Source organism: Glycine soja, chromosome 17 (genome assembly GCF_004193775.1).
Source record: "Glycine soja cultivar W05 chromosome 17, ASM419377v2, whole genome shotgun sequence".
NCBI classification, from domain to species: domain Eukaryota; kingdom Viridiplantae; phylum Streptophyta; class Magnoliopsida; order Fabales; family Fabaceae; genus Glycine; species Glycine soja.
The window spans coordinates 37,571,578-37,596,804 of NC_041018.1; the positions used below are offsets into that span (position 1 = coordinate 37,571,578).

The window sequence follows — 25,227 nt, forward strand, 5'->3', positions numbered from 1 at the left end:
ATTTGATTTTCAAATATAAATATATATATATATATATATATATATATATATATATATATATATATATATTAAGATAATTCTTTTTTATATGTAAAAATCAAAATCAGCATCAGAAGTTTACAATAATTTACACACTTTATTCAACCAATTAATTGAATTAGTCTCTCTTAACATATATTAAGATAATTCAACCCTTTAAATGAATATCCATTCTTTTAGTCTTTAGTTTTCAGCCTTAAGATCACCCATGAAAAATAATATTACAATTAGTTGAAATGATTGTGCATAATATACCCAATCCTTTTCCAACACATCCGTGAATATATATATTAAGATAATAATGTTGAAAATCAATAATTAACAAAACATAGTTGTCAAAGCATATAATTTCATCATTGTGTTAAAGGTTTTATTCTCGAGTTTCCAACAAAAATTGAACTTTTTTCTTGATGCCTTAAATAATTGAACTTTGAAACAAAAAATCATTTTCAAATAGTATTCCCTGTTTTATTTTATGCATCGTTGACACGTACTTGTTAACATTAGCTTTGGCTGGCCAACATAAAGTGAGGGCTCTATCATAATATCCACAAAATTAGAGGCACTTTTCTAATTATTCTTTTTTTCTTTCTAGCCCCTCTTTCAATTTATCCATTGCTAACACACCCTTCTTCTCTCCACGTTAAATGGAGTTAGTTCAGTTCTAGTTCTTACATAGTGTCTGCAAACAAAGCCTCCACCAATGTTGCCGCCGTCGTCGAACCCTCGTCGGAGCTTGGGTAATGCCGTCGAAAGCAGCTTTCTCGACTGGATCTCCGACTCAATCAACGGCGGCTCCCTCCGCTGTGTCGACCTAAACTCCGGCACCAATGGATGGGTGTCACCGCCGGGCTCCGTCTTCTCCCTCAGTGCCAAAAATTTCTTTTAGAATCGCCAAAAATGCCCCGCCGAAGACTACCTCCTCCTGCTGGCGAGCATGGACTAGCTCAAATCCACCACAAAACTCGACCACGTGCTCTCACGCGCTCACAACAACGTGATGCACGCGCTACGAAGATCTCAATCTCAAACCCTAGGTCGATCGCTAAAGAGCTTTGTCTTCACGGTGAACCTCTAGATCTCGGACAGAAAAGACCACCACAGTGCGGTGTTCTACTTTGCGATCGATGCACCAGATCCTCTCCGAACTAGTTCGCTCTTAAACCGGTTCGTGCACGGCAACGATGTGTTCCGAAACCAACGGTTCAAGCTGGTGAACTGGATTGAGAAGGGACCGTGGATCGTGAAGAAGGCCATGGGGAGCCATAGCGCATGCTTGTTAGGGAAAGTGTTGAACTGCATTTACTACAAAGGTTCTAATTACCTCAAAATTGACGTCGACATCGAAATTTTGCACCTCGTGTTAGGGTACGTGACAACGGTGATGATCGACATGGGGTTTGTGGTAGAGGCGCAGGCGGAGGAGGAGTTGCTGGAGTGGTTGATCGATGCAATTAGGGTTTGCCATATGGAAATGGCGTTAGCCACGGTGATTGAGTCACCGCACGTGCCGCGTGGGATTGGGTTGGCTAAAGTGAATCATCATAAGTCTACGGATGAGCTTGCTTTGAATGATTAGACATTTTTTTAGTGATAGTACAAATTTTAATTATTCTTCAATGGATTTTAACTTCTTCTTTATGATCCTAAAAAAAATCTTGTTTATTGGATATAGTTAAAAAAATATTTACATTATCTATGTATCACAACTAAATTTCTATTTTTATTTTATCAAAATTAGATACATTCTTTTATGGCTTAAATATGTTTTTGGTTTCTTATAAATACTTTTATTTTGTATTTGGTCCCTAATAAATTTTTTCTTCGGATCGGGTTCCTATTATTTGAAAAATTTTGTTTGAGGTTTCTTCTGTTTGTCGAAATCTGTTGTTTGATTACGTGACCGTTAACCGGTCACGTAGACATGCCACATGTCATGTCATGTGCACTGGTTGCTTGAGTGGAATTTTTTTTAATTCTTAAAAAATAATTACTCCTTCGTTTGGAAAGTCACTCGTTCATTTTTTCGCCGGAGCAAAACGAGATCGTCGCTACTCCTTCGTTTCTCCTTCCTTTATATCTTCCTTCTTTCCAAGTCTCAACAAACATCATACCAGAATACAAGTTGAAAAGCCACTCTTCATCCCTAATCTTGTGCCACCCTAAAATTCAGATTCACAGTCCCAAATCAAAACTCCAATTTCAGATTCAAATAAAAATTAGAATTTAGAGTCGATGGTAAGAGTTTTGCGTGCGTGACATTTACGATGATAAAGGGAGGGTTGCACGTAAGATTATGGGTATGGGTGGAGCCATGGAGGTGGTTACGATGCGGGGTAGTGGTTTTGATGTTGTTTTGTTTGGATCTGGTGATAGGTGATGGTTTTGGACGCGGATTTGATAGATCTAATGATGATGGTGGAGCGGTGGTGTGGTGATGGTGTAGGGAGGTCACGTGGCGGCCCGCGTCATGATGGTGATGGGGTTGGGAGAAAGATGGCGACACAGTAAACGTTAAGGGAGGAGATGGTGGTTGGTGGTGGGCGGCGACAAAGAACTGTCACATTCTACCCCTTTCGTATGATCCTCATGAATTATCTAATCTATAAAAAGTTCAAGTGGAAAAGTTTACAACAACTTGCTTGCAGATTCTCATGTTCCCTCGCTTTTGAACAATACCTATTTGTTTCACGCGTTAAACATGGAGAAAATTCCACCTTTTCCAAGCCATTTAGGTTCTTATGTGATTACAAGTTTTCAAGGCACTGTAGTGTCAAGAACACAAAAACCTTGCATGCTCATTTGCTTATAACTCGTGATTTACAGTTTGATATCTTCTTGATGAACTCTTTGCTTAATTTGTACTGCTAATCCACTGACATGGTTGTTGCCCACAAGCTATTTGATACAACTGCTATTCCAAATCTTGTTTCTTGGAACACCATGATATCTGGTTTTGACCATAATCAAATGTTTGAGAAGTCATTGGAGATGTTTAATAGGATGCATTTGCTTGGTGTTGAACCTATGAGTTTAGTTATGGGAGTGTTCTTTTGGCCTGTTGTGCTTTGCGAGCTCCAATATTTTGCAAACAAGTTTATTCACTTGTTATGAAAAATGGTTTTATTTCTTGTGGTTATGTTCAGACTCGAATGGTGGATTTGTTAAGAGAGATGGCAACGCTCGGGTTGGGCAGTGACGAAGAACTTGGAGATGGGGGGCGGGGCAGGGGCTAGGCGGCGGGGATGTTAACTCATTGGCAAGTGCACCAATTCGTCCAAGTAGTAAATTAAAACGGTTAGACCGAGTATCGTGTCCATAAGTATTTTCTTGAACACAAATGATTCGTATGCAGTTCGTATACAATTTATAGTTGGATTTATATGAAGTTTATTAAATCATTTAAGTCGTAAGGTAAACCAGAATATAATTCTAAGTTAAAACTGAATAATAGAAATAAACACCGAACTTAGCGAATGAAGACAAATACCAAGTTGATTATGTCGGGGAGCACCTTACTGAAACCTCTCTTGACGTAATTATAAATTTTTTCTCTATTTAATATTATTCTAATGTCACTTACACCCACAAATCTACTCTAACTGCAATTCCCCACATGAAAGAGTCTAATCCTCCTAGTTTCATTCTCGATTCCTCAAAGAAGTCAAACTAAGTGAGCAACATGATGACTAAGATGTAAACTATAACTAAATTACTTCACATTATCCCTAGAAATGAAGAATTTTAGTGGCTCTACCATGTTCTAAGGATTAACCGCATTTTCCACTACTTAAATCCTAACAAAGCATATAAATGGGTGATCAAATCAAATACATGGAAATAAACATAGGAAGAAGCAAAGACAATAGTAATAATATTAAATAGATAGTGAGAGTTTTTACATCAAAAGGGCTCAATGGAAACTCCCCAACAATGGAGTGTTTAGCTCTCCATTAACCTGGAGAGCTTAACTACAAATGGAAAAAGCAAGGAATGGATGAAGTGTTGTATCAAATGAGGGAGAGATGGGCTAGTAAATGTTTTTCTCCAGCCTAAGCTCCAGGGTTACTGTTTCATACATGTAAAAAATGTTCTATCTTCCTCCCTCTTTTCCAGCTTTAAAGACTCTCGGGCTTCTCGATTCACGAATACGCGCTCAGCGTGCTAGTCTCGCTGAGCGCGAGTTAGTGACTAGGTGCTGAGCGAGCTGAACTCGCACTAAGCGCGAGAATCGACAAAAATCGCGCTAAGTGGGTTGGCTACACGCTGAGCGGGATGCTCTCTGACGGCAGGTTCTCTAGGGTTCTTCTTCGCGCTAGGCGGGTGTCTTTGCACTGAGCGGATGCACTCGCTCAGCGAGCTTTGTGCGCTGAGCGTGAGCCTTCAGAATTCACTTCCTAACTTCCCTTGCTTAAAATCTAAAAATTCACATAAAAAAATATCAACTATCATGTTGAGACCTTCACTGTGTAAAACTCATAGGAAGTTAGCTTTTTAACAATTCACACAAAAAGAAGCCATAAAAATGGAGGCACATTGCTAATTTCATCTACTTTTAGTGCATTTTGTACTTCTGAATATCAGTTATCAAGGGACCATGGTGGAGAGGAGTTCAAGGGACCATGGTGGAGAGGAGTTCTGGGAGGGTCACGGTGGCGGACTCTGCCATGCCATTCCCAACAGCGAGAAAGGGAGAAGAGAGTCAACAGAGAAAGTGGTTCTCCAAAGGGGAAAAATGGGAAAAGAAAAAAAAAAGAATTTTTTTAAGTGTATACGTGTAATCTTAATCAGACAAAAATCACACGTGGCATGCCTGCGTGGCCAATTAATGGTCACGTAAACAATTAGCAGATCCCGATTAACGGTAAGGACCTCGGACAAATTTTTTCAAATATTAGGGACCAAATCCAAAGAAAAAATTTATTAGGGACCAAACTCAAAAAATAGGTATTTATCAGGGATCAAAAACATATTTAAGGCTTTTTGTATTTATTCAAAGGTTTATATTGTATTAAGTCAGTATCGGACAATTTTTTACTACATTAATCGGGCGAGTGCTTCCAATTGTTAGTTGATAATGCGATTTGTTAAATTTTGCTCCCTTCTTTCTATTGTAATTATCATCTTAAATTGTTATTTTACATAAACAAAAGAAAAATTAATGAATAGGTGAAAAAAATAATATAAAAAAATTAACTTTACAATCGTTAATTCATTTTGTATTTTTAACTTATATCATTAATATTATAAGGGATATAAGTAAAAAAATAATTAATATTACATTAAAAAATTAATATATTACTTATTTTGAAATATTTTTTTTTACACAATAATTATGATGGAATGGAGGAAGTATTGAAAATAGAATTTGTTAACACGTTTATGTAATTATTAATCAATCATTTAGATCCTATTTGATTTAAATGATTTGACCATGGTGAAAATCTTAAAGTACACCTTAGTAAACTGGCAAGGAATTGAAGTATGGGCTGGGGAAAAGATATTAGAGTGCGTTTGTGTTGTGCTTGGAATCAGAGTCAGACAGTTGTTGAGGACGGTGAGCATAAATGCAAGGCATGGGGGTGCGATGCATGTTTGGACAATTCCTTGATTTAAATGAAAGAAAGGGATCATAAAGTCTTAATTATGCTGCTTCTGAGTTTTGAGGTCTACCATTTTATTACTCATACTATTTTTTTTATAAGAACAAGAAAAATAAATACATATGCAGAGATGCCAACCTGGGTAAGCTGTATTTTGGTTATAAAATAAGACAAATATCTTTACTATATTGCTTAAGTAACCCAAAAGAGAATTTTTTTATAAAAATTTGTAAATTTATGTTATTTATAAATTTTTATATTTTCTGTTATGATCTTTATTATAAATATTTTTTATTTTAATTTTTTAATCAATGTCCTAAAAATATTAATTATCAATATCCTTAAAATAATGTCTTAGATGTTATGGGTATCATTGATCTCTAATATATAATGATTGGTTGTCATGTTTCAGTCTGAACCCAACCCTTCTTAGTAGTGTGGCCCTATTCCAACGAAGTGTCCAAGTTCAGGTTGGTTGACTTAAAAGGGATTTATTTTTTTATAATTTAAAATAAATGGTAACAAGTGAAATGAACTAAATTATTCTAATAACTTAAAATTAATTCCTACAATTCATTATTTTTTAAAAGATTTTATATTTAACTTTTTCAATAATTAAACTGTATTATATACTTATTTGAAAAGATTGATTCATTGAGTGGAAATCTTAGATACATATATTTTTTTTTATTAGAATTGAAGTTTTACCTTGTAATTGGAAAAATTCTTTAATGCATTTTTATTAAACAGATTATTAAGATAAAATTTTAATTCTAAATAGATGATAGTATAAACGACACTTAAATTGTATTTAAGTTTTCTCCTATCTCTTTTTTATTTTCTTATAATTATTTGCTTACAAAAAATATTCAAATCAAAGGATTTTGCGAGACTGCTGAAGGAATAAACTAATTCATCTTCTTAACTTTTGTTTTCTTAGCATTTAAGTAAACTGAATCTAAGGAATTAATGACCAAAGACTTCATAACTCATTGCATTTATGTATACTGCCATAGACTGTTAACGCGCTAAGTAAGACTAAGATAAGTGGAGATTCAATTCTGAGGGGTGCCTTGCAATAAAAATCTGGGTACGGAATTCTCTTTATCAATTCATTCTCCGACTCTTGCATTATCAGATCACCATTCACAAATGAAACTAGGATGTGGAGGTGTTATTGTCAACAATGTTCTCGTTCACATTATATTAGCTGTATGAATTATATATTATTTAAAAGAAGTTGATAATTATACACATGAGAACTATTTAAGGATCTGACCTATTTCTACAGGAATTAGCGACTACATAGCGATAAGTAGGAATATCTTGCGAGAGATTTGTGAGGCATTAGTGATGAGATAACGAGGGACAAAGGACACTTCTTTTGCATGGCAATAGCGATGAAATAGCAAGGGTTGATTGAGGCGGATTAGCGACAAAAATGGCAAGGGAATTGAGAGGAACAACAAGTGATATTTGTTAGTCGCCAATTAGCAACTTGGTTTAGGGAGAGAACTTTCCCTCGCAACTCTCTCATTATTTGTCATTCATGCCACATCATGTTAGTTGTGACCGTATTATTTGATGATAGCAAGTTTATTCACCAAACCGTTGCTTTCAGGTTTTATAATTCATATATAGTGGTCCAAGCTAAGAAATATTCGGCTGTTTATAGTTCATAATTGTTAAACACAATACATTATGTAGCAGAAGTCCCCAACCAAAATCATCCATCCCGGAAGCCCCATTGTTCGAGAACGCTATATGTGCTCACAAAGTATATTTGATAAAAAGCTTGTTATTCTCGCACTATTTATTTTATAGTCAAAATGTTTCATCTTTATCTTATTAGGTTGGTCCAATTTTACATAGAATATCACCTACATATGTAGTGTTCTTAGGAAGAGAACATGTAGAATATCACTAGCAAAAATAAGGTGCAAGCGATCGATATTTGTTATGCTACACCAATATAAAAGAAATACATATAATATCAGATGGCAAGAAAGAATTAAGAAAACCGGTAGATCAACACAACAAAGTCGTCTACATAAGTTGTGTTTTTGTTTACATGGTATAAAAACTTTGTGGCTGTTTTTTATTTTCCATTATGCTTAGAGAACCTTGGTTGCTGCACTATTTTATATAATATATATTTTTATGCATTAATTGATGCACAAGAACTTCTAATTTCACCCTCATCACCAGTTTTGACTCCAATACTAGTGAGCTTTAAGAAAGACTGGCCCCAACTTTCAAAGAAAAACTCTTGATCATTTGCCAAGTCCTCCACAAATTTCCTTGTTCTATTGTCACTTAGCAGAGCAGAATCAGATTGGAACAACCCTTTGTTGGTGAGAAGATTTCTGTAGTACTGGTTGTCAAAGACCATGGATGTTTCAGGATCATTGTTAACTGTAACAGAAGGGCTTGCACTTAAGGGACACTCTTTCATTAGCTCGTCTGCATAGGTATTGTCAAGGGTTTTGTCAATGAGTGTGAGCTTTCCCTTTGAGTCTTCTTGGAACCTATCCCTGAATGAGCTGCAATGAGCTGCTCCTATGGTGTGAGCCCCTACAAAGCCAAAGCATCACTATGTAGCATACTGTGTGAATAAAAGTTTAATCCTATGTTTGGAATAAAGTTTGCAAAAGTATCCCAAGTTTTACTTCCCTCAAACTAAGTTTCCAGGCCAAAATTTTAACTTAAAACATACTTTTGAGGGGTAATCAAATGTGATCTTAACCTGATTTTATTTTTAAACGTACTTTTGGAACCTCTACCCCCTACCAGAAATCCAAACACACTCGTACTGATTTACAATCTTTTATAAATTTAATATGAATACACTGACACAGTCTCCTAATCATAAAATGTCATATATCATAAAATTGTTAATTTTTATTATAGTTACTTCAAAAATTATATCTAAAGTGATTTTAATTGATTAAAAGTTAACACTAAAAATGCATGGAATCTTTTATAATATGATACCTTTATACCAAAACATATTCAGTTTTTTAATATTAAAAAAACTACGTAGAAAAGCAAGCCACCATCTGCAGAACAATAATTATAATAAATGTAGGGAGTACGTTCTCATCTACAAAACATCAATAATTCAATTCTTTCTACCTAACAGAATGTATTGTCTAGCCTTATGCCTTTATGGTTTTTTACCTCAAGCATGATGAAACTCATGGTCAATTACCCCTCTAAGAATAAAGGGCAGGGGAAGAGACTGAAAACCAAAGGAATGATACTTATTAAAGAGAAGCATGTCAATAGTTATAGGAACCTGAAAATATATACTTGGAAGAATATGCACCTGAAAGGATGACAAGGTCAAATAAGGACAACCCTTTACTAGAGAAACGGTTAATCATCTCATCCATTGTAAAACTGGTGTCCAAAATGTTGGGTCTGACATTTGAAGCAACTGAAACCATTCCATCTCTTCTCCCTGTGGGAATTTCAATCATAGGACCACCGACCTGTTTTCAAATACCCTCAGAAAATTACCATACCAAACTTGATGTCATTGCATTTTGGAAGAATATCAGCAATGTAATGAGGATAAGTGGATAACTTACAATTTCAACAGCATCTCTAGCAGCCAAAGCAATTATGTCAGCACAAGAAACTGTTCCAGGACAAAGGAACTCAAGGACTCTTTTTGCTGATTCTATAACCGAAAATCCTCCAACAGACCTATTTGCTGGATCACTTTTTTCAGTATTATTCCCTAGTAGCATCAAAGAGGCATCACATCCCTACATATCATGAACTGATCATTGATCACCATCACACAAATGAAGCACAAGAACATAAGATACCACATTCCCAGTAAGATTCTTGTAGAATTTGAACTTAGGGCCTAATTGAACCCCACAGAACCGGCTAGCCCATTTAGGGAAAGCCTTAAGTGCAAGCAAGTGATCTGACTCCTCTAAAGTGAGGAACTCACTTTGAGAATGAAGAGATTAATTTTAGCCGTTGATAAGAAAATCAACCCTTGATGTTAGGTACACACGCATGACAGATCATAAATGTGTTAATAAATCAATCATTGAGTTTTTCATTAACTAATCAGATTACTCACTTTACCCTTATTTTAGAGGACCCAAGTCCAAGTACAAATGGGATCTATCTGACTCTTCTAAAGTGAGTTAATTACCTATTTTATTGAGTAAAATAAATAATTTTATTCATTAATAAGAAAATTAATAGTTGATGTATGTGCACAGTGCACATGCATAACAAATCATGCATGTCTTATTATTATATCAATCACTGATTTTCTTATCAACGACTAAGATTACTTACCTTAAAGGAATTAAGTCCAAGCACAAGAGGAAAAGACCGAAAATATGAAAGATAAATATCCTAATACAAATATAATGTGAGCATATATATATGTGAACATATATATAATGTGAACATATATAAGTGTCTTGATTGAGTAAGGTGTCTGTAAACCTGCTGGTATATGTCTTCGATTCCTATATGTGTGCGAGAACATGTGTAGGACTAATAGTATACACTAACCTCCACAAAGCAATCATGGAAAACCAAGCGAAGTAGCTTCCCAGGAATTGAAGGATCAGAAGAAGAAGATGAACTGACTGTGTTTCTCACAATGAGTTCTGCTGTGGGGCATGAAGCTGCATAGAAGTTGAAAACTAGGCTACCTGAAACAGAATTAGCAAAAATATGGACGATAATAAAAAGACAAGAAACTGCTATTGGAAAAGGAAAAACCATTGCTCCTTTCTCCATAGAACCAAGTTTTTAGTCCTTTTGAGTAATGACTCAGTGTTTGCAGTGTGAAGAAGAATCTATCAGTCACATGATAATGATAGAGAATAGAGATACATACAGCAAAGTGAGACCAGAAAATAGACCAATTAATTCAAAGCTACAGTTATGTGGTTGGATGAAGTCAGTGGCACGACTTAAATATTAGAGGTTATGGTCATGCATTATCCCAGCCCTTAAGCATTTAATATGCTTCCTGGTGGTAACTCTAGAAAATAATAAATACTACTAACTCTCGTCCTATATATAAATAACATAACATAAATCATTAAAACTAAAGAAAGTGACTATCACATTTAATATTATCATAATTTTAAAAATATCTTTAAATTTAATGTTATAAGTGATAATCTCATTTAATGTTAATACCTATAATTTCATGAATCAATATCTAATAAATAAAATTAAAAATATAAAAAATATTTAACTCGAAATAAATTTAAAAATTAGTTATTATTACTTATAACTAAAACTAAAAAAAAATACCATTTGTTGTTTATATAACCAAGATAGTATTACATTACATCAATAGTATGTGTTTTTGACGTAAGAGGTTTGTTTTACGCGCCATGTGTGAATAAAAATCTCTGCTGAGGAGGAATCATCAGGAGATGAGTACTTCCATCAGTTCATTTCCACCGCTAACTATAAAGGTCCACCATACTTTAATGGTCAAGCACTAGTTAATGTTGTCAGACAACAAGAGATAGAATAACAGCCCAAGAGGTTAAATTGTAATGTAGAACATTTTTTCCGTCACTAACTATCTGTAGATTTAAGAGTTTTAATACACTTTTTTTTTACCCCGTGTATTTTTCATAGAAGGATATTCAAGCCTGAGTGATTATACTAAAATAATTTCATGTGATTGATTAATTCACTTGCCGGTAAGAAATTCAATTCTAATTAATCATTATAATAGTTAAATAGTTTAAATAGTAGTAGTTAAATAACGAGAAAATATATTATGCATTAAAGTTGTTTTACACTATATCATTTTATTACAAATTATTATATATTGTAAGTTTATTAATTTTTATAATAATTATCTGAAAAGTTATATTCATTATTACTACTTTTGATGGGTTGATAATATAGAAGGTTAAAATATGTTTTTTTTTTCTTATAAAATTAGTAAAGTTTGTTTTTTTTTCCTGTAAAATACTTTATCCGTTTTTTCATCCCGCAAAATTAAAATATGTGAATTTTAGCCTAAAGCTAAGTTTGGACGAATCCAAACTTATTTGAACCTACTTGATATATTTTTTTTAATTTAAACTTTAAAATGCAATTTTTTAGGGATTAAAAAAATTATAATTTTTTTTTAAAAAAATCAAAACACAGTTTGTTGGGATTAAAAACTCCTCACAAATTGAAGAAAAAGAATTAAAAAAAAAATACGACTAGCCCCTTCTCCCACACCCAGATCGGACTCCCAATCGCACATTTTAATTATCTACCTCCCCTCCATGGACGAAAGTGCTTGTAAACAAATGTACTTTACATAACAAAAGGGAAATAAAGGCTGAAACTTTATCCCAAAAATCAAACATTTTCTGAGAAAGGAACTCCAAAGCACGCAAGACCAAGGTGTAGAGATATTCCACCTTTGGACTATATACACCTGAATGGAATCTTGAGGAAACAACTCATTTAGTCAAACACAAATCTTAAACCTTAAATGGAAACTCTTGGAAGAGGGGATATTAATTCCACATAATTTCAGACCAAAAAATAATATATTTTAATTTTATGAAAATAAAAAACAAACAATTTTTTTTTACTAACAACAAAAAATATGTTTTAGGCTAATGTAACACTAATAATACATAATCTTTAAACTCTTGCTGCAAATGATGAATAATTGCTGTAGTTTCGACTTAGTTGGAATTGTAATAATTATAGTGATGCAATAACATGTTATTTTCCGTAGTAAAATAATTATATGATTTTTTCGGTTCACTCATATGCAGATAATTAATGATGGTTGAATATGGGATGATATTAAGCAATTTCCCCCTCAGGACATTTGCATCTGTTATATAGGAATCGATTGCTCGAATTGTCATCAAACAAAAGGATTGAAAAGAGGGCACATGTTCACACTACAATACCTTATTTTGTGGGTTTTTATGTTGTTGTATGTTTGTAATTTTATAAATTTTGTATTTAATTTGTTTTGATCATTGTATGTGTTAAATTTCATGTGAAGTTGCCCAATGTAGATTTCAATGTGAAGTTGTCCAAAATAGATATATAAGCTATAAGGAGATTGAGACAATCGATGTAAGATTTGGGTATTTTGTATGTTTGTATGCTTGAGATTGTTTGTATCATTTATTGATAATAATAATAATGAAGTTATTTTTTTTGTGTTTAAAATATCAGTTATTTTTATTCTTGTTTTAAAGTATTTTTCACGTTAAACTTTTTTATATCTCTTGTGAGCTTTGATTTATAATTTTATTGATAATATTTTTTAATTTATGATATGTGATGTATATGTTAATAACTTTTGTATACTTGATATACATGAATCTAAAAGTGATAGACAAGATAGGTTGTGGTGTATAGAATAAGTAAAGAAAAAATGCTTAGACTATATTGAGATATCTAATATTCAACATTAAGAGAGAATAAAAAGGAGAAAAATAATAAATATAATAAGATTTATGATGTGATAGAAAGAAAAGGATAAAGAAAATTAATAGTGTTGATGATATGTTTAATTTATGTATTATTACTAAAAAAATATATTTTATAGACGGTTAATTATATTTTTAATCTTTAAATTTTTTTGAATTTTCATTTTTAGTCCCTAAATAAAAAAATTGATCAATCTTAATTTTGAATGTTTCCATCCGTCAATACTTTTAATCATTGCTGTTAAATTTCGTTGTTAATTGATTACATGACCCAAACTTTATTATTATTATTTAATTGCATTTTGCGGTGGTTCTTTTCTAGCAGTTAAAATTAAATTCTTGACAAAAGTGTTTTGAAATATATTAAATTAAAATTATTCTGACGGTTTTGAAATTGTCCTTTCTGAAAAGAAAAACAAACACAAAATAAGCTAGGAACCAAATTGTAGATCTTAATAAAACAAAAACCAATCGGTTACTTTTCCTCCTTTCACAGGGGCACGGAATTTTTTAAGGAGCTATCAACACACCATTTTGATCTAGTTTCGTTGAATTTGAACATAGTTGAAGCACCCAGTTCCGTTGATTTTTTTTATAAAAAAAAATCTTTATGAAACCCAGAAATTAAAAACAATCTGGGCTGAAAAGGACGACACATTTTGTCACTTTTCTTCATCTATTTTCTTCTCTGTCCTGATCCAATTCCATCAATTTTGTGCTCATTTTCTCAATTTGTAGCTTGCATGAATCAGTGCTTCTGCTGTGAGATAAAAAATGATGAAATTACTATGTAGTGGTTGTTGTATGTAGACATAAGGACTTCACTTATTTCTTATCAGAAAATTCACACCTTCCATGTCAACATAACTCACAATAAGAAACTATTAGTACAACATTGGCTAAGATTGTAAGTTACGAATTTCTTTACATGTTACTCCTGAATTTGTTATACTTATGTCAACTTCTGCTATTAATGTTTGTAAGTGACCTTGCATTCTTTGTTGACATAGCAGTTGATTAGATGCCTAATGAGATAAAGAAAATACCCTGCAAATTTGCAATCTGTTGTTAAATACTGAATCCATATTTTTCAAACTGCTTGACTTCATCTATAATTGTTTGATTCAGGTTAGCAAAGTTATCAGAAGGCCAGTTGATTGATGGAAGGTTCAAGTGCCTAAACCATGGATGGCAATTCGAAGGTGAAGGTAAATGTGTGAAGATAGCTCATGTTGGTTACAGTTCATCCTTTACTAGTAAATCAATGCAATACAATAATTTCTTCTGAGATTAGTGCAAGGCAATCTTAATGAATAAATCATCAATTTCATCTTTCGACTATCATCCTCTCTCCCAAGTGGTCTCTAAAGTAATAAAATTATTGAAGTAATCTTTGAGTTATTGAATATCCATCACATTAGTATCAAGGTTGATGTATTTCAATAAAATTCAGGCACCCATTTGGAGGGGTTTTTAAATATTTTAGAGGACTACCTTAGATGATTTCTAATATTTCTAGAACTACTTGAGTAGTTTTTCTTTTTTCTCTTTAAGAACCATTTAGAAAAGAGGATAATAGTTTAAAGATGAATTTGGTGGTTTACTACTATATTAATCATTATATTTATGTATCCTACAGCTTTCAACTGATGCTCCATCTATCAGCTTGTGTTAAAGCATATGAAGTGAAGGATTCCCACGGAGTTGTCTGGGTATGGATGTCCCCAAAGACAACTCCAAATGTTGATAAACTACCTTGATTTGAGAACTTTGCAAGGGCAGGGTTCCAATATGTTTCAACCATTCATCAACTCCCATATGATCACTCTATTCTCCTACAAAATCTGATGGATCCAGCTCATGTCTCAATCTCACATGACAGAACAGATTGGACTGCAAAGAGGGAAGATGCACAACCATTGTGTTTTGAGGTGACTGAAAGATTGATAGGTTTTGCAGGTTGGTGGGGCAGAGAGAAAGAAGGAAAGAACATACCTAACTTCTTGAGCTTTAGAGCCCCTTGTGTGCTTCAAAACAACAGGGAAATTGTTGACAAAAACGGTGAAACACGCTACTTCAGTGGTGTGTTTCTTTGCACACCAACAGGACAAGGACAAGGGAAATCAATGTTAATAACAAGGTTTGGAAGAACAAAAAGTTTGCCACTAGCAAATATGTTGCCTAAGTGGTATCTTCTCCAAAGAGCAATCAAGGTTTTTGAGAAGACATGGGATTCTTATCATCCCAAAATGAGACTTTGGTGAAAGAAAAGGTCCCCACAAAGGAACTGTACCTTAATTTAAGATCAATAGACACATGGGTTGTGGAATATAGGAAATGGATGGACAAAGTGGGGAATGGTATTGGTATGCCTTATTATTTTGGTCAAAACATTGTTTCATTACCCCCAAAATCCTTCAATGGTTGAGCATGCACCTGATGGAATCATTGAGCTACTTCGCCTGCTAAAGGAGGCATTAGATCATTCCATGCCCCTAATTTATTCAACGAATATTTTAGGCATGTAGTACATTGCAAAGTGTGTAAGGTTCAATGAAGACTTTCCAAGCTTGGAATGTCCTTTAAGTAAATATTTATTTTATAATTTAAAATTTATAAAATTATATTATTTATATTAATTTTGTTTTTATAAAAATATTTATTTTAGAATCTATTACATAAAACTAGAATTCCTATATTTTAAGATTTTGTTTTTAGTGGGTCAATTTGATTTGTTACGTGTTTGTTTGTTGCGTTTGTTTGTTTGTTTCTTTTATGCTAGTTGGTTTCCAACCTCCTTTGTTGAGTGTGTTAGTTTTACTTTGAGTTTTTTGTGTTGTTGGATAAGGGGTTTATGTTATGTATATCTCTCTTCTTTAGCCAATAGATACAACTAGAAAAATAATTTTGCATTTTCCTCAAAATTTCTTCTCTTCATGTTCTTATAAAAAATTACTTTTTTGAGAGAAAGAATATTGATGTTTAGAAGGTTCGGAGATCTTTTTGCTGCACACGATCAGAATCAACAAGTTATCATATCTTGGGAGAGGAACATAATCAGATTCTCCTACCAGTGTAATGAAATATTTTTTTCTCTAACAATAGTGTTTGTGTGCTGCAACTCAGACTACTTAAAATTTCTCATTTAAAATTATTTTCTTTTGTACTTATTATATATTATATTACATTGTTAATTCATATTCTGTCATATTTTGAAGTTGTGTTGTTAGTGTTACTTTTTATTTAATTTGAGACTTTCCATGTTGTTTTCATTTATTTATTTATTTTATTTTATTTTACTTCCTAACACTTTCGGTTGCAGCTGTTGCTTTGGTGGGCATTAGCAATTTTGGTATTTGGGACAAAGTTGAAAGCACTTCTCTTAGTATGTGCATGCATGTGCTCTCGATTGGAGTCTATACGCATGCTCAACCGCCATTGCAATGGCTATATCAAATTTTATTATGACTCATAAGAGATTCTGAACTATGAACTTTTTAAAATAGTTTTAATCATTGGAATGCACAGTTTGCCTAATGACATAGTAAAGTTGAGTCTTATCTTGTCACCATCTCTCTCATCCATCCTTGTATATAATAATTATAAGGCTAAAAATTGCAATTCTATTAAAAAAAAAATAGCTGCATTGATCGTGACTAACACATGTTCAAAAAAGATAATTTAATGAAAAATATATTAATGTTGGTTGGCCAATGCTAATTTGCATTTTTCTTATAGTCACAGTTTCTTTGAACAATTGGAGTGTTCCCTTGCATTGCCATGACTTCAAAATTCATCCATATATACTATTTTCCCAATTCTATACATTATCACAACTAAATAGTCCCAAGAAATTCAGCTATGGGAAAGCTTGGGCCAAGGAGTGAAACAATCTTAGCAGAGGGCAATTTATAGAGCTATAACAACACGTAGATTATTATTTTTGTCATGTACTCTAATTACAAAATTTGCAAGTTTTGAGTTTCTAAAATGGAAATAAGTTAAATAACCCGCTAGCTAGGGATGGCCTAGTGGTGAAATTGGGATAGATGCAAGAAAACTTAAGTTTGATCCTAGTTGTCACTAATGTAAATAAGAGGAGAAAATAAAGGAGAGATGAGTGAAATTGTCGGATAATTATATGAATTTACTGTTCATGAATTCATTTGCAGATAATGATAGTTGGATATGCCAAAGAGTCAGAACTTCAACTTTCTTGTGGAAAATTGTTCATGGCAAATTCGTAAAAAATTATGTGGAACGTGCATTGAAAGTTAGTTAGCTATTGGTCCAAGTTACTCGTGATATGTATGAAATTTGAGGAAAGCGCTGTTATGCACTTGATGAGAGATTATTGTAATCTTTGTGAGGAAATTCTGGTATAGATAGATATATGAACCATACTATAAATAGATAGAGTTTCCCTCAATCAAGTTCAAGCCATCCATATATCATCCCTAGCTCGACCCTTCATAATTTCTCTTGTACTCAATCATGAATACATCTCCTTCTCAATATGCAATTATTTTTGCATGTGTTCTATGCGCAATCATGTTATGAATACATCTCCTTCTCAATATGCCATTATTTTTGCATGTGTTCTATGCGCAATCATGTTCAATATTACCTTGTGCAGCTTCAATGTTCGCTACAATAAAAAAGACAAGCATGCTCTCTTAAATTTCAAGCAAGGAGACAAAGATCCATCGGGTGTGCTCTCTTCATGGTCCACTGTAGAAGATTGTTGTGAATGGAGAGGAGTCAAGTGTGACAACATCACAAGTAGAGTCACTGAGCTCAGCCTCTCATGTTTTACAAATCTTCCTAATTACAGTGGCAAAGAAGATAAATCACACTGCCTCACAGGTTCCATTTACCTATCCTTGTTGTTGGTGGAGTTGGAATTTCTAAGTTACTTGGATTTGAGGAATAATGACTTCTTTGATTTCCATTTTGATTCTATGGATAGTTATAATTGTCATAACCTACCTCTTTGTCAGTGTGTCAACTCTTCATCACTTAGTCATCTTGATTTATCATTTAATAATAATCTTGTCATCAATAGCCTTTAGTGGCTTCCTCACATTTCCTCTTTGGCATATCTCAACCTCTGTGTCATTGATCTTCACAAGGAAACTAATTGGCTTCGATTAGTGACTATGCTTCCATCACTTTCAGTGCTCCACATGTGTGGTTGCCAACTTGAAGACTTAAGCCTATCTCTTCAGTATGCTAATTTTACTGCACTCAAAGTTCTTGATCTTTCTATCAATAAATTTAACTCAGAGTTGCCTAAATGCATGGTTATTCAATCTTAGCTGTGACATCTCTGATTTAGACCTTAGCTTAAGTTTTTTAAGTGGACACCTACCAAAGCCATTGTTAAATCTTCAACAGTAGGAAGACTTGGTCTTGGAAAACAATAATTTTGATGGATCCATTCCAGATTGGTTAGGCGAATTTGAACACCTACAGAGTCTTATTCTTGGAGTAAACATGTTTTCTAGATTTATTCCCACAAATTTGGGAAATCTATCATCCTTAATTACTTTGGTTGTTGCCTCAAATGCATTGTCAGGAATTGTGTTTGAGAGAAACTTTGACAAGTTGTCAAAATTAAAGGGACTTAGTATACACTCATATTCGCTATTAATATTTGATTTTGACTCACATTGGGTTCCACCTTTTTAACTCAAAATATTAGTTCTAAGTTTTGCAGGGCCTAACCTTCCTGCGTGGTTATATACACAAAGGTCTCTTGAAAGTTTAACTATTTATGAATCATCATTTGAGGCCCAAGACAAATTTTGGAATCTTGTGTCGAGAGTGCCTGAGCTCTATTTAGAAGATAATTCAATATATGGGAACTTATCAAACGTGTCTCCCCTCTTATATGATCATAAGATGCTGAATGGGAGAAACAATTTGTTGTTCTTGGACATATCTTAGAATCATCTATCTGGAGGGCTTACAAATTGTTGGAAGAATTGGAAATCTTTGGTTCTTAGCTAGCTTTGTCAATTGTTGAGCTATAGCTTTTCTGTTGTAATTAGTTTTCTGTTATAACTACCTAACTGCTTTAACTTTTCAGTTTTTCTTCTCCTTCACTATTGTATATATACTGTACTCATTACACCAATAAAGCCAAGCTGTTATTTGGCCATTTAATTGTTTTGACATTTTTCTTTCTTTCTATGGAAGCATTCCTTTTTGTTATGTATGAAGAGCTCTGCTGCGCACTTAATCATTTCTTCTCCATCCTTCATTTGTTCTTATCAGCCATGAGTGAGGTTAGTAAGCAAACACCAACCATGGACAGTTACCTGTATCTTCACCCAAGTGAAAACCCAGCCGTTTCTCTTGTTTCACCAGTCCTGGATTCTACAAACTATCATTCATGGAGCAGATCCATGATTACAACATTAAGCGCCAAGAATAAGCTCGAATTCGTGGATGGAGGTGCACCAAAGCCAGCGAAGACAGATCGAGTGTATGGTTCATGGCGTCGCTGCAATAACATGGTTGTATCTTGGATTGTTCATTCGGTTTCTATCTCCATTAGGCAGAGCATTCTATGGATGGATAGAGCAGAAGAAATTTGGCGCGACTTGAAGTCCCGATACTCGCAAGGTGACCTCCTTCGTATTTCAGATCTTCAGTAAGAAGCAGCATCATTGAAGCAAGGTGATTTCTCTATCATAGAGTATTTTACAAAATTGCACATTATATGGGATGAGATAGAAAATTTCAGGCCAGATCCTGTTTGTTCTTGCACTGTAAAATGCACTTGTTCAGTTCTTGTTACCATCGCTCAAAGAAAACTAGAAGATCGAGCCATATAGTTTCTACGTGGCTTGAACGAACAATACAGCAATGTTCGATCACATGTACTGCTTATGGATCCGATGCCTGCGATATCGAAGATATTTTCATATGTAGCACAACAAGAACGTCAATTATCTGGTAACAACCTTATGACTCTTGAATCTAAAGGAAATGTGATAAATGCTGTAAAATTTGCATGTGATTTTTGTGGACGAGCTGGCCACACAGAGAATGTTTGCTACAAAAAGCATAGAATGCCCTCTGGTTATGATGGAAAGAATAAAGGAAATAATGCCAAGATTGGAAAAGCATGTACCCACTGTGGAAAAAATGGGCACACTGTCGATGTGTGCTATAGGAAACATGGATTTTCTCCCGGCTACACCCCTGGCTACAGGTCTTACAACACAAAGGCCACTGCAAATAGCATTGTGACAGTAGATGACAAAGTCACAGATGACCAGATACAACGCAATGAGTCTCAAGAAGTTCGTTTCTCACCCGAGCAGTATAAAGCATTGCTTGCTTTAATCCAACAACCATCTCATGGAAGTTCAACTCCTAATTCATCTCATGCCAAGAAAATAGCTTCCATTTCTTCGTGTTCCACTAATCCAGCACCAACCTCAGGTATAATCTTATCCACTGTGAACCGCACACACACACACCTCTCTTGGATATTAGATTCTGGGACAACTGATCACGTTTCATCTTCACTAACCCACTTTCACTCTTACAAACAAATCAATCCTATCATGGTCAAATTACCAAATGGCCATCATGTTTGAGCCACCCATTCAGGCATTGTATTTCTTTATGATTCTATAACTTTGTCTGATGTCCTTTACATACCTTCATTCACCTTTAATCTCATTTCCATATCAAAACTTGTCTCTTCTATTCACTGCAAACTGATTTTTTCTTCCACATCATGTATTTTACAGGATATGAGCACTTAAGCGAGGATTGGTATAGTTGAAGTGAGAAATGGACTCTATCAACTCACACCAGATCATATAACAGCATGTGCAATACACTCCACCATTGTTCACCCCAAATGTAACATAACACCCATAGATCTCTGGCATTTTAGCATAGGCCACTCATCTTTTGAACGGTTACAACTTATGCAATCTTGTTATCCTTTCTTGCGAAATAACAAAAATTTTGTGTGTAATACATGTCATTATGCAAAGCATAAAAGACTTCCTTTTCCTTCTAGCAATTCACATGCATCTAACTGTTTTGATATTCTGCATATAGACATATGGGGGCCATGTTCGAAACCTTCTATGCATAGCCATCGTTATTTTCTCACAATTGTAGATGATCATTCTCGTTTTACATGGATTCATATCATGCACACAAAAGCTGAAACTCGTAAAATCATCATAGATTTCATTGCATACATTGAAAATCAATTTAATAACAAGGTAAAGATTATAAGAACTGATAATGGGTCTGAATTTTTAATGCATGATTTTTATGCTCTAAAAGGAATAATACATCAAACAACTTGTGTTGAAACTCCTGAGCAAAATGGCATTGTTGAGCGTAAACATCAACACCTCCTAAATGTTACACCTGCTCTTTTATTTCAAGCTAACCTTCCTCACAGCTTTTGGTGCTTTGCCTTACTGCACGTTGCATATCTGATTAACTGCATTCCTACCCATTTCTTGCATAATTTGTCGCCTTATGAAAAACTTCATGGCAACCCATGTGACATTGCCAATCTTCGTGTCTTTGGATGCTTATGTTACATTAGCACACTCAAAGCCCACAGACAAAAACTTGATCCTAGGTCTCATCCATGTATCTTTCTCGGCTTCAAACCGCATACCAAGGGTTACCTTGTTTATGATCCTAGGTCCCAATACACTCTCACAACATTACCGTTTCACAAAATATGGTCTTCTACGAGGATCACTTTCCATCCATTCACGAAGCACACACACAAAGCACAACTACCACTTCACCTTCTCCAGAGTCATTCATACACGACAATGCATTTTTTGAGTTACCAACTACACCTATACCTGTTGCATCACCAACACCACCCGCTAATCCAACTGAAACTGATCCATCTAATCACCTAAGGCGTTCAACAAGAAATAGACATCCACCCACATATCTTCAAGACTATCATCCAGCTCTCACTTCAAAAACTGCTACCAACTCGACGAGTGTTCGGTATCCTCTTAACTACGCTTTATCTTACTCTTGTCTTTCTTCTTCATATCGTCATTTCATCATGTCCATTTCATCCTCTACTGAAACCACTTCATATGCTAAGGCTTCTCGACATGATTGTTGGATTAAGGCGATGCAAGCCGAATTACATGCCCTCCAAATGAACAACACTTGGACTCTTACTACTCTACCACCTCATAAAGTTGCTATTGGGTGTCGCTGGATATACAAAATTAAATACAATGCTGATGGGACTATCGAACGATATAAAGCACGCTTAGTTGCGAAGGGATATACACAAATGGATGGCTTAGATTTCCTAGATACCTTCTCACCCGTGGCCAAGTTCACTATAGTTCGATTATTGCTAGCTCTAGCAGTGCTTAATAATTCCCATTTGAGGCAACTGAATGTGAATAATGCTTTTCATCACGGTGAGCTCAACGAGGAGGTATATATGCAACTTCCTCCAGGTCTCTTAGTCGATAAGCCTCACCAAGTTTGTCGCCTTCAACGATATTTGTATGGACTCAAACAAGCCAACAGATAGTGGTTTACTCGTCTCTCCTCTTTCCTTCTTTCTCATGGCTTCCACCAATCATCAGCTGATCATTCTCTCTTCCTCTACTTCAGTGGTAATGTTACCACAGCCCTTCTTGTTTACGTTGATGATATCATTTTAACAGGAAATAGTATTGATGTTATACACCATATAACTACTCTCCTCGATCAAACCTTCAAGATAAAGGATCTTGGCATTTTAAAGTTCTTTCTTAGTCTCGAAGTTGCTCGTTCTTCTCGTGGCATTCACTTGTGTCAATGCAAATATACACTTGATACCCTTGCTGATTCTGGTATGCTTGGTTCCTGTCCCATCTCAACTCCTATGGATTATTCTACCCGGCTGCATGCAACGATGGGTGACCCGCTATCTAACTCATCTTCATCTTCTTATCGTCGTTTAGTTGGGCGACTCATTTACTTAACAAATACACGCCTCGATATAGCATATGTCGTTCAACAGTTGAGCCAGTATATGGCTAATCCTACTACTGCTCATTCTCAAGCTGCTTCTCGTGTTTTACGCTACCTCAAGGGAACTCTAGGTTCTGGTCTCTTCTTCTCTACTACCGGCAGTCCCCAGCTCAAAGCCTTCAGTGATGCCAACTGGGCAGGGTGCCGTGACTCTCGACGATCCATCACAGGTTTCTCCATCTACCTTGGTCACTCCCTTATTTTTTGGCGATCGAAGAAACAACCTACTGTATCTCGTAGCTCCTCTGAAGCTGAATATAAAGCCTCAGTGTCCACTACATGTGAGGTTCAATGGCTCACCTACCTTCTTCAAGACCTTCGTATCTTGTTTATACAGCCAGCCACCCTTTATTGTGATAACCAATCCGCAATCCAGATAGCTTCTAATCAGGTGTTCCATGAACGCACCAAGCATATTGACATAGATTGTCATATAGTTCGAGAGAAAGTAACCAGTGGACTTATCAAGCTCCTTCCTATCTCATCTTCTATGCAACTCGCCGACATTTTTACCAAAGCTCTATCTCCATCTATTTTTCAGGGCCTTTGTTCCAAGCTGGGACTAATGAACATCCACTCCCAGCTTGCGGGTGGCTCTTAGCTAGCTTTGTCAATTGTTGAGCTATAGTTTTTCTGTTGTAATCAATTTTCTATTATAACTACCTAACTGCTTCAGCTTTTTTGTTTTTCTTCTCCTTCACTATTGTATATATATTGTACTCATTACACCAATAAAGCCAAGCTGTTATTTGGTCATTTAATTGTTTTGACATTTTTCTTTCTTTCTATGGAAGCATTCCTTTTTGTTATTGGTTGCAATTCACTTAGGAAGCAATAATCTAACTCACAAGATACCCCCATCAATAGGCTTGTTACCTAATCTTAGCTCACTCCATCTGCATGAGAATAAGCTCTATGGAGATATTCCTCCCTCCTTGCAAAATTGCCACTCTTTGTTGGTCTTTAATATTTGCAATAACCACTTATCAGGAAACATACCAGATTGGTTATCGCGCGGTGCAAAGACTCTCCAATTAAGGTCTAATAATTTTAGCGGTAAAATTCCACCACAAATGTCAAATGGCTTCCCTCATTATTTTGGATATTGCAGACAACACAATCTCAGGACATATACTTAGCTGCCTTGGTAATATCAGATCCTTAGTTTTCAACAATAATTCGCACCACAAGCTTTTTTTTTTCTTTCCTTCGTTTGATGATCATTACTTCAGCCAAGATGATACTCTTGAGCTGGTTACAAAAGGTCAAGTATTAGAATATGATAAAAAATTGCACTTTATGATAGGGAAATAGGCCAACACAATAACAAACTCTATAACAGAGTAATAGACAACGAAAATAAATTCCCCCAAACTTGCAAGAACCTGTGAGAAGCACCAAAAGTATAGAGCGCAAAATAGACATTAAAGAAAACATAGATACAATTTGTTTAACATGGAAAACCCCTTAGTGCAAGGGTAAAAACCACGGGTCGTCCAGACCAAAGAAATAACTTCACTATAATCAATAAAGATACAAGAGAACCTCTAGCAAGTGCACTAAAACATGCTACAAATAGTCAAATCAAAACAGACCCTCAATTGGTACAATAGAGACAAGAAGATGAAACCTCAAAATATAGATCAGAAAATGCGAAACATTTATCTCTCAAGATCATCACTGGTAGCAGTAGTCACACGGTCATCATCATGATCCTTTTCTTTTTGCTTACCCTTCTTGTCTTTACTCTCATTCTTCCATAGAAAACAATTCCTCTGGATATGTCCTATTCTGTGACAATAATAGCACTCAACATTTTTGTATCGAGACCTAGACTTGCTCTTGCTCTTGTCTCTATCACCCTTCATATGTGCCTTCATCGTTCAAGCAAGTAAAAAAACAACCCCTTAACCAAGAGCTCTGATACCACTCTGATGGAGAAAATAGGCCAACACAATAACAAACTCTATAACAGAGTGGAAATAAATTCCTCCAAACTTACAAGAATCTATGAGGAGCACCAATAAAGTATAGAGCGCAAAATAGAAATTAAAGAGAACAAAAACATA

At 34.7% G+C, this 25,227-nt stretch overlaps 1 protein-coding gene and 2 pseudogenes across 1 annotated transcript; 2 read left to right on the forward strand and 1 right to left on the reverse strand.

Moving 5' to 3' along the window:
- Positions 1-742: 742 nt before the first annotated feature.
- Positions 743-1,618, forward strand: LOC114391730 (annotated as a pseudogene).
- A 6,017-nt stretch (positions 1,619-7,635) lies between these two features.
- Positions 7,636-10,554, reverse strand: LOC114393128 (peroxidase 46-like). The gene is made up of 4 exons (XM_028354392.1): positions 10,191-10,554; positions 9,236-9,415; positions 8,971-9,136; positions 7,636-8,216 (listed from the first exon to the last, which is right to left on the reverse strand). The coding sequence occupies exons 1-4, from the start codon at positions 10,419-10,421 to the stop codon at positions 7,801-7,803; spliced, it is 993 nt and encodes a 330-aa protein (XP_028210193.1). The 5' UTR covers positions 10,422-10,554; the 3' UTR covers positions 7,636-7,800.
- Positions 10,450-16,590, forward strand: LOC114391731 (annotated as a pseudogene).
- Positions 16,591-25,227: the final 8,637 nt, after the last annotated feature.

Bases quoted from the DNA above. Each gene is read 5' to 3' on its own strand.
- LOC114393128 (XM_028354392.1), bottom strand. From the start codon at position 10,421: ATGGAGAAAGGAGCAATGGTTTTTCCTTTTCCAATAGCAGTTTCTTGT. The intron at 9,416-10,190 runs GTTAGTGTATAC...CATGATATGTAG, and splicing joins TCCATGATTGCTTTGTGGAG to GGATGTGATGCCTCTTTGAT. The intron at 9,137-9,235 runs GTAAGTTATCCA...ATTTGAAAACAG, and splicing joins CTAGAGATGCTGTTGAAATT to GTCGGTGGTCCTATGATTGA.